This window comes from Aythya marila (assembly GCF_965140915.1).
Source record: "Aythya marila genome assembly, chromosome: 7".
Taxonomy (NCBI): domain Eukaryota; kingdom Metazoa; phylum Chordata; class Aves; order Anseriformes; family Anatidae; genus Aythya; species Aythya marila.
Window position 1 is genome coordinate 618,159 of NC_139048.1, and position 14,819 is coordinate 632,977.

Here is a 14,819-nt window from a genome sequence, read left to right on the forward strand (position 1 = left end):
GAAGTGGCTCTGTTCTGCTTTTCTAGTTTTCTTCTGAGTGCAGGCAGTTGTTTATCCAATTACCGTGTGATTTCCAGGCAGGCAGACCGGGCTGGCACTCAGACACGAGCACGGCAGAAAACCCCGCTCAGCAAGCCCAGGAAGGAGGCCGAGGAAGCAGCAATACACATGAAATGTACCTGGACAGCCGGGTGCACGGGGAGGTCTGGCTGCAGAGCACAGAGGGAAGGCAGGGTCTGGCCCAGCCCTGGCCCAACCCTCCGTTCCCTCACACATCACCTTCTTCCCCTCCCTTTACAGACCTGTCCTATCCCTCCTGCTGTGCCTGCCGTAAGCCAGGTCTCCTCTGGAGCAAGTGCTTCCTTTCCTCCTCGGGGCCTCGCTTGTCACCTCTCACCCTGCACCACCGCTAGCATCACGTCGGCGGCGGTCCCGCTGGCAGGAAGGGGCAGTGTTTGCCTTAGACTAACACGTCACCGGGAAGCATCCTCATTTCAACCTCCAGGCTGCGGCCAAAAGGAGCAAAAAAAGTCCCAAGGTTCCCACTCTGCACGGACTGACGGGCACGGCCAACCTGCTCTGAAGCATCAGGTGCCGCCTCACCCTGCCCCTTGTCCTCCCCAGCAGCCAGCAGTGGCACGGCAGCAGCAAAGCTCTACCCGGGCAGAAAGCTGCCAGCAGCAGCCACAACATCCCCCTGCTGACACGGCCCCACTGCAGGCAGAAACCCAGCGGGGTCAGCTCAGAGGACAAAGCTCTGCTGCTCCTTCCAGTCGCAGTTCAGGAAGGAGCCGTGGGTTGTGACCATTTTTCTTTGGCTGGCAAGGACAGCACATTCGGGGCATCGGGTTTATTTATACTCCTGATCTAGCTAATACGAATTTGGGCCCAGTCCAAACACTCTCAATAAAATAAAGCCTTTAGCCGGAGTTAAGCAGCATTTGAAGAGGCAGGATCAAGGATGAAGCTTAAATGCTGCTGCAGCCATACACTCGTACTTGCCCGAGCGCCCAGCTGTCCAGCCCCGTGAGCCCAGCAGAGGCACGTGCCACACTCTCACTGCGTGCTCAGGCCAAGCTTGCTGGGATGGAATAACGCCATCGAAGCGAGTCCTTCATCCCTCTCAAGCAAACAGCGAAGCCCCACGGCAGAGGGTACAGAAAGTCCTTCCCCCCGACAGGATTAGGAGAGCAGTGGCCATCACAGCCCCACTGCCTGCTCCCATACAGAGCAGTGAAAGAGTCAATGGCAGGAGCAGCTCTGGCGTGTGCACAGCCCTTCTGGCATGAGAGAGAAAACTTAGGGAAAAGCTTATGGCACAGCACAGTGAACTGATAAAAACCCTCCCCAGGACACTACATGAAGCTAGAGCTCTGACAACGAGACTCTTCCTAATTAGCTATGGTTTTCAGATAACAAGTTAGTGCATTGCCTGGTTTAACAGTATCACAGATGAGGCTTTATCTAGATACCAACAGCTGGAAGGCAACAAAACAATTCTGGATCTTTCTCAAGCTGATGGTATTTTCCCCGGGGACCTCACTGAGGGCAGCACAGTGTGCAGCATCAGCTAAGGTTACGCGTGGTGGCCCCATTCCCAGTCACAGCACGTCCTGCTTCTACAGGCACCACATTTCCACCCTGGGCAGATTTATTTTATTGACCAGGAGTCCCATCCCACTCTGTGCCTGCAACCAGTAACAGCAAACTATGGAGGCGTTAGAAGGAATCAGCTCCCGCTTTCTGTCCTCACAGAGGCTGCACGTGAGGACCAGAAGTGCTGCGTTTGATGATCCAGGCCAGTCCCCACCATTTCAGACAGGAGCCACACAACTGCTGCGAGCAGCATTCCCCCACAGAGGCAGCTTACAGGCTGGCATGCTGATCAGTCAGATAAAGCCTCCCTCACAACTAAGCACCACGGGGGAGCAGTAAATGCAAGGGGGGCAAAGGGCCTCCAAGAGCACGTAACTGTTGTGGTAACTGCTTGGTACCAGCACCCACATACGGCACGTGTCATCTCAACCCCAAGACGTTCCAGTTCTTTGAACCAGGCAGTTCAAAACACGGCCTAGAGGCTGTCAGTCCTCCCACCACACGGGATTAGTCCTATCGCAAGTGAATTATCATCGATACTCACCACATCCTAACTGCAAACAGCTCTAACACATTACTACAACACCAGTAAGGCTTGCTTCCTCACAGTGCCAATCGCTTCGTGCGCCCCCCCGAGCCCCGGGGCTCCTGTTCCCATGGCCCTCCCAAAGTTTTGGAGCTAACGGCTCTTATCACCTCTGAAATTGCCACCACCAACTCACACCCAGGCTTTTAAGTTTAATAACTGCCGACCTCATTTTTTTAATGGAAAAATAAATGCAAACAGTGGAACGTTGGTTAAAAAACACAAGGAGGTTTTTTCCATGGGCAGCATTAGTCCAGCAAGCACTCACCTGATACTGGCGACAAAGTTATGTTTCAAACTGTGTTAAGAGATCTCTTATTTCTGGAGTCAGATGCTCTACTGCCTTCGCAGCTTCTGTGATAGCTTTCCGATACATCCCTTTCTTCTTGCGATTAAATCTCAGTTTAAAAAACTCAGAGAAAGGAGAGAGTTTTGAAACAGATAAGAACGAAGTCGTTGGAGAACCAAACCATGACACTTTCGCTTCTCGCCATGAAGGCTCCCCGTTTTCCTTCTGGCTAAGGTTTATGTCCAGAACACGTGCCGGCCACCACGGAAATCCATGAATTTTACCCCAAACAATGTCCCCCACTGCAACAGTTCTTCCATCCTCGGTGACGCATTTAGACACGCTCTGGGTATGCAGCCTAACTGTTAAGGGGGGCACAATTTTACGCTCATCTTTTGAAGATGAAGAGACAGACGCGTCATCACCAGGCAAAAAGTCACACATTTCTGGTGATGTTACTTCTGAACTAGAGGACTTGGATTCATCTAGACTGTCGTTACTACACACCGATAAACTAGAAGAGTCTGCTTTTCTTTTCCGGTAATTCATGAGGAAAGCCAGGTTATCGTGTCCATCTTTGCCCTGGGGAAACCTTTTGAAGTCATCGTCTTCTCCTGAACTCCCTGAAGAGATCTCAGCTAAGCCCCTCTCTGTGGATTCCTCGTTGTAAAAGGCGGCAGGGTTGGTCTCCCTGCTGTTCTGGAGGACGTTTATCTCATCAATAAGTTCTGCTTTATAAATTGAAACGCTCTGACCGTCATTGATGCGATGGGGCTTCAGCCTTATCTTTGGAGGTGGAACATCCGCGCTGGAATGCACCGGCCGCGTCAGCTTCAGCTTTGGAATGGAAGCAAGCTGGCTGCCTGCCGACTTGTCCGTTAAACATTTGGTTTCTTGACATCGCTCAGAGTCGGGGATCTCCTCTTGGTCCTCCTCTCCGTTCTGCGGTACTCGCTCCGGGCAGAACGGTTTGACTGAGCCGTGGACCCGGGAAGGGATTTTTACCACCTCACCTTTTCCTTGCGGAGTACTGTAGGATATCTTTATGACCGGTGTTCGGTGCACTAGCTCCCCAGAAAATTTCTCGTCCTCTCTCTTTTCTCTCTTGTTCCTTTTCTCCGCGTAGTCGGAGTCACTGTGCTTTTTCTGCTCTTTGTCCTGACTGTTCAGCTTCCTCCTCGTTTTAGCGTTCTGCCTCGCCGTGTTTTCCTCCTCGGGGTTCAGGGTGTTTTTACACTTCTCACAGAGCACCTGCCTGGGCCGCAGCCTGATGGTGCTCATGATGAGCCTTCCCGGGTCTCTGTTCCGTGACAAACGCCTCCTCGTCCTCTTTATAGTCCGCGGCGGCGGCTGCGGCACCCACTGGTGGTACGTGTGCCGCAGCCACAGCGGGCGAGGAAAGGGAGCTCCCTCGAAGTAGGGCGGGTAGGGAGGGATGCTGCCGGGCGGGGGCAGGAGCGGGGGCACTTGCTCATCCCCGCTGCCCCTGGGGGGCTTCCCAGCGCCGGGCTGCGGCTCCGTCTCGCCCCGCGCAGCGTCTCCGCCGTCGGCAACCCCGTTAGCGCAGGCGCTGGCAGGAGGCTCCTCTTGCTTCGGGAGGGAGGACGGAAGACAGAAGAGCCCAGACCTAAAAACGGGGCGAGAAGGGCAGGGAGGGAAAGAGACAAAGAGTCAGGGTGTTTGACAGATGCTTCTCGGGGCAGACTGCGTGACAAGCGTGCTAGCTCCCGAGAACACACGAAACTTCGACATGCTAATAGTGCAACTTTTTCTCCTTTAGGGCAGGGCAACCAATTCTGCTGCTGAAAGAAATCACAGCGTTTGAGTTCAGGAAAGGTGTCCTGCTGCTCTGCCAGACCAGGCGTGGAGATCAACGTCTCTTTCCACATACCGTTTACACAGAAAAGGAGTTTTGCTCTAAGAAGTTTTATCAGGCAAAGCAGTTTATTTTATCAGCAGGCCGGTAAAGCCACAGGGCAGCCTGTGATACAGATTGAGCAAGCCCCCTGGCAGCTATTAAAGCTCCTTTCTCCACACTGCACTTTTGTGGCTGATTTTCAGCTTCTCCTTCAAAACCCAACAGCTTGGTTTTGTGGCACATCCCACACCCTCACGCCCCAGGTTCACCAGTACACAGTCCTGTTCTCCCCAGGTATTCTGCACACCTGACCAGTTGTTAAAATAAGAAACACGCTGCTGCTTCCGAAGAGCAGGATTAAGCGTGATGCTGCACTCACTGCTGCTCAGTGCCCGGTTCCATTACGGGCTGTCCAAGCCCAGGCACCGTATCTTGCCCAGACCCTGCCATAAGCAAATCCTCCAAAACACCAGAGCTCATAGCCACGCTTCTTGTCTCCGGGCTTCTGCACAGGAACGTACGGTCTTAGCCTGACGATCAGAAACGCTGTGCTAGCGCAGCGCTTCACCACACACCTGCCCTGAAACAGCCCCCAAACGGGCAGTGCTCACTGGCTGGGCCTTGCAGAGACCCGCAGCGAGCTGCCCCAGCACCTCCCGTGACTGGAACGCTGATGGACGAGCCATGGCCACGGAGCAGAGACAGCTTTAGCTCCAGCTGCCACGATCCCCACCGACCCTCCCGTCATTTCTGTGTAATTCCCAGGAAGGACCCCTCCTCAAACAGCAGGGGGACCGCCTGGAGACTGGCAACCACTGCCCAGAGAAGAGGAGTTTAAGGCACCCCCAATCACACATCCTGACTTTAAAAATCAGCGTTACTGGGTTGCAGAGCAGGAGGGGCCTCCTCCCTCCACCCAGGTGCTGGGGCTGACAGCACCTTTCCCAGCCCTGGCCTCGGGCTGCATCGCTTTGCTGCAGAAAGATGCTAAAATACCTAAAATACCACCTGCCCTCACCAGGCACGGACAAGAACACCTCTCCTTCCCAGAAGCATCAGCAGAGAGCAGTTACCGATGGCCACATACCAACCTCATTCCTGTGAAGACTCTGAAGTTTAAGGCTAGGCTTACATCAATTAAACAGAGGCATTAATCTGATCCTGGCACCAAGTCACTGCTCTTCTCCAGCTGAAACACAAAGGTTAGGCGAGTCACCTGCACCCTGACATGAGAAGCCCCTTCCCATTACTCGAAGAGCAAGACAGCAGGAGCACGGACTGACCAACGGACGGGGAGCTCCACGTTGGATTGCTAGAGAGTCGAGGGGATTGAACTGCTGAAACGGCAAGGTTTGGAAGATAATTTTGTTGTAAGATTTTTTCTCTTTTAAAACAGAGACAATCGAGAACGTAGGTATCTTTCAGACGACAACCAAGCGAGCACACTTTGTGCAGCCAAAGATATCAGCACAGTCCATAAAACAACTGGGAGCGGTCCCACTGCCGAAGCTCTGGCTACAAATTTTGGTTATTTCGTGCAACAAATCTGTCCAATTCAGCCGCAGCAGGGAACAGCACGAGAGGAACCCCCTCTGCTCAGCAGGTGGACACCAGCCCGGCCTCCCCTGCTCCTGAGCCCTGCTGGGGCCTGCTGCCCACAGGCTGCCCCAGCTCCCTCCCCACAACCCGGTGCCCGGTGGGGGCACGGCACCGGGGGCAGCTGCGGTGCTGAGGGACGGCAACTTTCTGTGAAGGACACGGGGGGCTGGCAGCAGGCTGCCCCCAGCCCCTCTTGGTCAGGCAGCTCCAGGCTCACATGGAGCCGAGGGGAGGAGAAGCAGCAGCCTGGTGTCCCCCGCCACCTGCAGCTCATCTGGGCAGCACACGGGGGTCCCGCAGCCCTGCGGGAAGCTGCCCCAGCCCAGCTGGCCCCGGAGGCCAGGCCAGCAGCTCCTCTCGCGGCAGGGTGGGTGCCTGTGCTCAGAAGGGGGCCTTGCTGTGAGCCCCCAGCTCCGTGCCGTGGCCAGCAGCCTGCTCCCAGCGGCCGCGTGTCACCGCTGCCCAGCGCCGGCCTCCGGCCCCTTTTGTTCGTGCTGGAGGCAGCTCTGAGGGCTGAAGCAGCCCCGAGACACCCTGCCCCTGCCAGCCTCCTGCCAGCCTCCCTGCCACCCGGGCTGCTTTCAGTCCCTGTGCCCAGCAGTGCCCGTCCCGTGGCCATGAGGTGCCCGGGGAGGTGCGAGGCTTCCCCAGCCCGGCTGTGGGGCCAGGCCCCGTGGTCCTGTCCCGACGCTGCCTCTCGTACGGGCACAGCTCTGCAGGAGGATTTCCCCTCGCTGCTCCTCCGCCTCCTGCACACCGAGAAGTGCCTGGTCTGGCACGCTTTGCTTTCCAACAGCGGTGTGCTTTTACCTGAAGGAGAGCCACTCGTTCCAGCAGCCTTCCCCACAGCCCCCTGCCTTTTGTTCACCCCTGGATGCAGCTCGCGTGCTTCTGATACCTGCTTGCAGTCACTGTCGGTTCTGCTCACCAGGAGCCATCCAACTGAGACCATGATGCGAGGGCTCTCGTGTGAGGGGCAGAGCAGCGCAGGGCGCTCACACAGGCACCGAGCTGGCGCTGGGCGAGCCCTCAGCCCGCCCGTGACCCCCACCCCGGGGCAGGCGGCTCACGGATTACAGATTACGGATTACGGATTACGTTACCCCAACCCGGCCTCCCCGTGGAAGGGAAGGCGCTGCCCTCAGACCTATACTGGTGCATAATTAAAAAAAAACAACTCACTACGGGTTGAGCTACCCCAGGATCGCCGCGCCTCGCTACCGGCACGGCCAGCGCGGGGAGGGGAGCCCTGAGGGGAGCGCTGAGGGGAGCCGTGCCCCCCCCCCCGCCCCACACCCCCCCCCGCCGCCCCGTACTTGCTGTCGCAGTCGATGAGCACCCCTGCGAAGCGGCGCTGCCCGCAGCTGAGGCTGACCAGCAGCGTGTCGCCCAGCGCCTGCTCCACGCGCACCGCCAGCCACGCGCCCACCCGCGGCGCCCCCGCCCGCTCCGCCTCGGCCGCCGCCTCCGCCATGCTGCCGGGCCCAGCGCCGCGCCGCAAGATGGCGTCACCGCGCCCCGCGTCACGGGGGCGGGCAGGGGAGGGGCGGGAGGGGCCGCGCGCACGTGCGGGGGCGGGGCTGGGGGCGGGGGCGGGGCTCTGCCCCCCTCAGGGGGCTGTGAGGGGCCTCAGGGCGGCGCCACAGGGGCGCTGTGAGGAGACACAGTGCGGGGCCAGTTAGAGCGCGTTTATCATCATTAGAGGCTACAAGTTGCTAAATGCAGTCAGGAATACGGAGATCTTTGTCATTCCCATCTTCTGAAGGAAATACTTCATGCTTCTGCAACTCCAGGCTCTCAGAACTTCCTACTGGAAAGCACATTCTTAGTCTGCAGTCCCAGGGAACCCGCTGGAAGCTCTCCTGTGGCGGCCGTAAAGCGATGCTGGCGTAGTTGTGCTAGCTTGGTCTGCAGGTCTGCAACCTTGGATTTAAAAATAAACAAATAGAGAATGGGCACATAGTCACATGGAGTTACAAAAAGCTCTCCCGTTCACCAGAACCCCCACCTCCCCCTAATGAAAACCAGCCCTCGCTGCCCCTGCTGCGCACAGCAGTGCTGGCAGTTCCCCTGGGGAATCCTGTTTCTGGAGGAACTGTGACAGCAGAATTCAGTCAGGAGATAGGGCTCCTCCGCCAGTCAGGGCTGTCAAGACTCCTGAATGCATGTTTGGAAACCAAAGGGCAGATTCCCCATGGAAATAGGCAGGGCAACCAAGCCACCCTGAGCTGCAACCACATCCACCCGGAGCTGTGCCCCCAGCGCGAGCACACAGCCCCCGGAGCGCTCGGGGCCCACGGTTTGGGGCATGGGGAGCCCCTGAGAAGTCCCCTCCTAAATGTCACGTTGTCATCCCCGGCTCCTGCACCTCCACCTTGAGGAATGAGCTCCATGTTGGGAGCGCAGGGTTTGCGTTTGGCTGTGCGTGGCGTTACGCAGCAGGGTAATTATAGAACAGTGTCATGATTTCCTGGCACAGGGACAGACTTGGCGCACTGCGTGGAGCTTGTTTGCCCTGTTATGTATGGTATGGGGAATGTGCCTCATGTGCACTACATCACTGGTTTTGAGGCCAAAAGATGCTTTGAATAACATCAGGATTTCCTTTTTTTCTAAAAATGCGGGTGCTATAAATTGGTGCAAACACTGTAAAAATGAGGCTATGAAATCCACAGCCTTTACCCTGTCAGTTTACACAACTATAGCTACTTGCACATTTCCAATTTTTCTACCTAGTGACTGCTAGGACACCTCAGGACATGGAACCCATACTCAAAGGTTCAGGTGCAGCTGGCTGACAGCAGGCACAAGTTTCTACTACCATGTGAGGAGCTGTGAAGGAACTGCCTTTTCATGGACTGCTGCTCCTCTTTGCAGTAAGAAACAATTTTGGAGTTGTTCTGTATTCCCTGTGCATTATAAAAGGTGTTTATTACTAACACTAGTCTTTACTAGGGAAAGGCATTGCCAAATGTAGTACAGGTGATATCCCTACAACATTAATGAATTCGATTTCGTGCTTGATTAGAATGCAGGATAAGTACACAACGTACTGTCACATTCGGAAGAAACGTATCGAACATGTGTGCTTGCTCTGCCCTCAGTAAACTTATTTCTAAGACAGCTTCCTTTTTTGAATCTGACCAAATCATCATTTCAGCAGGTTCCGTGGAGGTAGGCAGAACAGAAAGGCGAAAAGAAAGCAAAATGGGAAGCCCCACCGCTGGCTAGTTGGTCTCTGTCGAGTAAATGCCATTTAAACCCTGCAGAAGCTCAGTCACTATCTAGTGACCTCATGCAAATGTGAATCAAACCAGTTTAGGCTCTCGAGGCAAAACTGATTTTGAGTGCAGTGACCTGATTATGCACAGAAATCAAACTACTTGCAAAGCACTAACTCATTTTATTGAAAAATGTATTTTGACTAGCCACACAGTTTGGAAAGCTGAAGTAATACTTTCAGTCGAAACAAAATAATCCCTAAAAATGTTGCAATAAACAAATAAATGTCACACCTGCACTAACACAGCTCTCAGTTTTTCTTCCTTAGCAGGCAGGTATAGATTTACGAGTCCTCTTTCCAATTGTAAATGGATAATTTTGAATTTCAACTTTCTGCTGCATTAACCACTTGCATAGAACAGCTTGCACAGGACATGACAAAAACCATCATTCTTGTCTAGCGAGCTTCATATCAACCTTTGGCCATCTCTTACGCTTTTTGTGATTTCTGTCTTCTATCTTAGAATTCTGGCTTTACTTTTGAAAGACTCAGAGTGCTACCAATGTGTAGACCTGTTCATATACTTACATGTTGTGTGCATGTACACACAAACAACTTTAACATAAAAATAAATGTTCCATTTTTGATGATTTTAGTTTTAAAATATTTGGCACCTGAGATGATTAATTACCTGAGATTAACTTGTGAAATTAATGAAATGACAAATTTACAATGGTTAATAAGCCCACAGCACTACTGCCTTTACTGCAGTTCCCCCCAAAAGAGAAGATGCTCACCACTTCCAAGTCCTGCTTTTCCTCTGGGGGCGTTGCTCTTAATTTTTCTCTTGCTTTCACCATCTGCGTGTGCCATTTGAGGCCTTGTTCCATTTTCTTTTCTCTGGGGGATCTAAGTAAACATGATGGAAGTATTATTTCAGTTCCTTTATAATCACCAAGCCTTCCATTTCTGGTTTCAAGTATTTAATGCATTTCCTCCAAAAGTATTTGCACGATGGGAAGCAAAATGAATGAAATCTTGTGGCCTTGCCTTCGCTAATATGCATGTGTGCCCCATGTGGTGCTCTTACACTACTGTATCTTACAATACTGGGACCTTATTTTAATCTAACCCTTGCCTTGTTCAGTCCATAAGCTCAGTGGTACTCCGGGAAGAGGTCAGGGTGTGGGAGCGGCACAGGCTGCTTTTGGTGGGTCCTTTGCAGAATTGCTGTAGAAGCTGGAAGCCTTTCAGTGCACAGTGCGTAATTCAAAGTATGTGACTGTGAAGGAAACACTGATGGGGAGTTCAGCACAGCCAGAAAGCAAAACTAAAGGAAATGCCATGGAAGGCATGCTAGCAAAACAAGAGTTTAAAGAGGCAGTGGAACTGTCTCCAGTGCAAGTGGTCGAACAGCACATATAAACTACTTTTCAAAGGTCTTGACTGTAGATTTAAAATCATGCTGGGACAGGAGAAACACAGAAAAGGAGTACTATAAAACAGCCCTTCCCAACGTACTGAGACACTCATGCAACTGTGAAAGGAAATACGAGACAGGACTGAAATTTCAATGATCACTAAATAAACGTATTTACTGTACTTTCCTTCTGTGGCCATCAGACCCGTCTGGCCATAGCCGTGGTACCTGTAACCATCTCTTTCCACATTATGAGAAGCTATAATGTGGTGTAGTGTTACTTGAAGCTAATTAAAGTTTTCCTTGACTTACAGACATTTGCATAGTGGTTATGCCCCAAGAAATTATCTGTCGGGGAGGAAGGTGGTGTATGCATCAACTGGAACACGCTTGGCCAGCTACTCAAGTTACGGCCCCATATAAAGAGGGACTAATTCTGAGGAGTGCAAAATGGAATGAAATGGCATCTAATTAGAATAAAAAAGAATCTCAGAACATTCCAAGCTTTCCTTGTAAAAGTTAAAACCAAATAGAAGAAAAAACTTAAACTGAACACTTCCCAAAGTCGAATCAGATATTGTATATGCTCTTAAAAATTTGGAACACGTTCACATTTCTCCCCTTTCTTCAGTATGTGTGTGTGTGTGTGTGTGCAGCCCTCAAAGACGAATGATTTCAAGTATTTTCCAGCTCAGATAACTACGCACATTTATAATCCAGGCGAAGCTTTTCAAGGTTAGGACATCAGCCAGTTGTGATTTGTTTAATTCATTTTGCAAAAAGGATCAGAGGTACTCAATTTCTAGTCAGCCCTCTGGCTCACACTCATTAAGTGTTTTAAAATATATTAAGATGATATAAAGGTACTATAAAATAGTTGTTTTATCAAACTAAATTATTGCTATTAAAAGATAAGAATTGTTTCAACAGTGTGCTTGCCTGGGTATTGCATTGCAAGGGAAGGAGCAGGTGCACAGAGCTCCAGCTACAAGTCTTGAAGTGCTAGTGATTTATTTATTTTTTAATAAGCTTGGAATTTGCTTGTATTAATTTCTTTTTTTAGTCACAATTTATTGATTAGGATTCTTGTTGATTTTACTTCACGGAAGAGAAAATAAGTTAATGTTTTCATAATAGCAAGTTAGCAGATGCCATCAGTACCAGTACACAGGAGCAGTTCATAGCTGTATCTTTTTAGCACTAACCTTGTAGTTTCATCTTTCACTTTCAGCAGTCCTTGTTCCATTTTTTCAGGTGTATGGTCCTTCTGTTTCTCGGGTGCCTCTTTCATGGCATAGTAACTGATGTTATCAGTACCGTATGATGCAGTTTGGGGCATCTACAATGAAACAAAATGCTAACACATTATATGGAAACATTAGGAATTTGAAATTGGTTTCATATTGAGACTCTAATGCTGTAAAGGCTGCTGTCATTTGAAATCACTGCCAGTGCTCAGTGACTTGGACAAATGTTCTAACTGCCTTCTGATCTTTTCAGGCAACTCAGAGGCAATGGCAGCTTCCGAGCAGCCAGGTGCAGCTTGCAGGGAGCATGATATAAAGCTGTAAAACCCCAAAGGGAGGATTCTATGATATTTGTTACATAGCATGAATATGCTTACATTTCTGTAGGAGGGTTTAATACAGAGTCCAGGACAGCAGAAGCTTAGGATATGAGAAGGCTTGGTTTGAGTACCATCTCTTTTTGTACGAATTTTCTCTGTGGTAAAGGAAGTAATTGCAAAGTAGTTTTCAAAATCACGGTAAATGGGTGAAAACCTAGCTCCAACAGTCACCGAGACCCAAGTGCTTAACCTGTGAGTAAATTGTTCAAAACACGGTAGATGTAAGAGTTCCAAGAAACACTCTCTTTGAAACTCCCACACAGATTTAAGTGCTTCTGGGTAACAGCGTAAAGCTAAGGCAGGCTAGAGATAAGCCTGGTGAAACATTTCATGAGCAGGATAACACAAAACATTTTTTTTTTTACTAGTACATCAGGTGGCAAAGGCAGAAAAATTTCACAGAGCAAAGTTGTGGTTTTAACAAAATTTTGATAAAACCCCCAAACCCCACCCCTTCCAGAAGGCCAGCATCCAAAGCCCAGTTTTGGCTAGCTAGTGCCTGTCCTTTCATCTGTGAATACCTGTAGGATGCTGCAGTTTAAAAATAAGTGAACCTTCAAATATGGCATTGGGTTTTACTTTTTTGATTGTTTATAATAATAATAATAAAAAAGTCCTTGCCCCTTCCACCAAAACAGATAGTCCAAAGCAAATCTCTGGCTGGTAATAGCCTTAGGAACAAGACGCTGACATTCAGCGAGATGATTCCAGATAAGGGCAGATTTACTGCAAACCCATCTTCTGATGAAGGCCTTTCAAATAACTTTTATAAAAGTAAAAAGACCAACCAATTTTTGAAGTATGTGCGTTGCAGTAGATAAAGGAAAAGAGCTCCTACTTTTCAGAAGTTTTATAGTTTTATGTTTTTTTTTGTGGAAAATTGTTTCTGATCCTAAAAGCACTGGCTTATTGACAGGGACTATGTGCTTCACTACCAGGAAGTGAGAATTCCTAGATGATCATTTTGTTATTCAGTCAAAAACCAATAGCAAACATTTAAAACATAACACATCTGTTTGCACACTTTACACTTAGATTCTGGTTAGAGTACAAACAGAATCAGAAAAAAAAACAAACAATGCTGGAGTGGCCTACAGGAGTTACACAACGCCTGTGCTCACGAGTTTGGCTGAAGTCACAGTCCTAGAACTGAATTCTGCACCTTGTAATTCTCTGCTTCTATTGCCTTCAATTACATTTGAACATTCACAGATGAAATGAGAATTATTCTAGATTTACTTACAGGAGTCATTTCCCCAAGATCGGGGGTGGAGGGGGTGTAACAGAACATATTGTTTAAATGACAAATTCACTGCTAAATACATACTGTGGTAGATTTGAAGTATTTTATTGGCACTGCACTTTTCTTAGTGAAAAGAAGATTTGAAAACTAAAATCTTTACGTTAAATACAGGATGTCTCTGTAATGCTCAAGGAGTATGAAACTGCTACAAAGAAGACCAGAGAACAACTATAGAAGCTAAATATAAGAGCAAAGACTAATGATTGTTAGCACAAAACTACGAGAACGTTTCACAGCTCTGATTTCAGTATTTGTTAAATACTCATAAATTGCAGTAACACAGGAGCGTCCCTGTGCAAGGTGTGCGTTGTGCTACAGTGCCACCTCGTGTCAGCTCAGATGTACGCACACACTTACGGAGCTGCAAAAGCCCAAACTCACAGCATTAAGGTCATTTTAAACACATCGTTTGTATATCGTTGTGTAAGTAACTACTTTCCTCCACCTTCCCCCTCCTCCCATTCTCCCCCAACCCCCCCCCCCCCCCCCCCCCTTTTTTTTTTTACAGGAGAAATTAAAGAATTGTTCTCTGGTAGTGAAACATTACTCTCCCCATTTAAATAAATGTAGGAACGCTGAATAGAAAATAGATAAAGATTATTTAAAAGTATGGTGCAACAGCATACTTACTCCTTCTCTTGTCATTCAGAATTCAATTCTCTTCTATGCCAAATCAAAGACCCTACATTGCCTATAGTTACACGGCAAACCTTTGCAATCTTCTATTTGATAAACTTCAATTCAAAACAACATTTATCCAAGCACTGATGCATATTGTAACATAATTTGGCTGAGTTTCAAAACACGAGTTTAAAGAAAAGTAAAACAAACAAACAAAAAAACCCTAGCAGGCTCGAAGTGCAACAGTCCTGTTTTTACTTTTAAAATATGAAAAATGTTTGTGTAAATTTTGAATTTCAATTTTTCTTACACTTCTAGAAAAGTTGTAATCTGTAATATAAAGATCCTGCTTCACTGTTTGAACACCAGGTATTGCTAAGTAGATATTAATAGGATTTAACATTAAACCTGAGTAAATCTCTTTTAGAATGGAGGAATGTAACTCATTTTAATTTAAAAGCTGCTGAAATTTCAGACAAAACTTGTATACATTTCCACATCTTCACAGTGAAAAGCAGCAGCATGCCCAGAAATCATGAAAACTGAGATTAAAGATTTCCTCAAAGCAAGAGAAAAACTATTAGAGCATCTCAAGTTCCCTAAATGATTATCTCCAAACGCCTTACTCTGTGTTACAGTTCATTTTCATACCAGAGCACTGGAAAAATGTTGTGCATTCATTTTCAGTATTTCAACT

The 14,819-nt window shown here is 49.1% G+C and overlaps 1 protein-coding gene across 2 annotated transcripts in view; it reads right to left on the reverse strand.

The window, feature by feature from the left end:
• Positions 1-7,514, reverse strand: part of PWWP2B (PWWP domain containing 2B) — a 44,253-nt gene extending 36,739 nt beyond the window's left edge. For both annotated transcript variants that reach the window (XM_082764322.1, XM_082764321.1), the window contains exons 1-2: positions 7,245-7,514; positions 2,451-4,098 (exon numbers count right to left, since the gene is read on the reverse strand). In XM_082764322.1, the coding sequence (XP_082620448.1) occupies positions 2,469-4,098; positions 7,245-7,402 (1,788 nt within the window). In that variant the 5' untranslated portion in view covers positions 7,403-7,514 and the 3' untranslated portion in view covers positions 2,451-2,468. The remainder of the gene's footprint in view (positions 1-2,450; positions 4,099-7,244) is intronic.
• Positions 7,515-14,819: the final 7,305 nt, after the last annotated feature.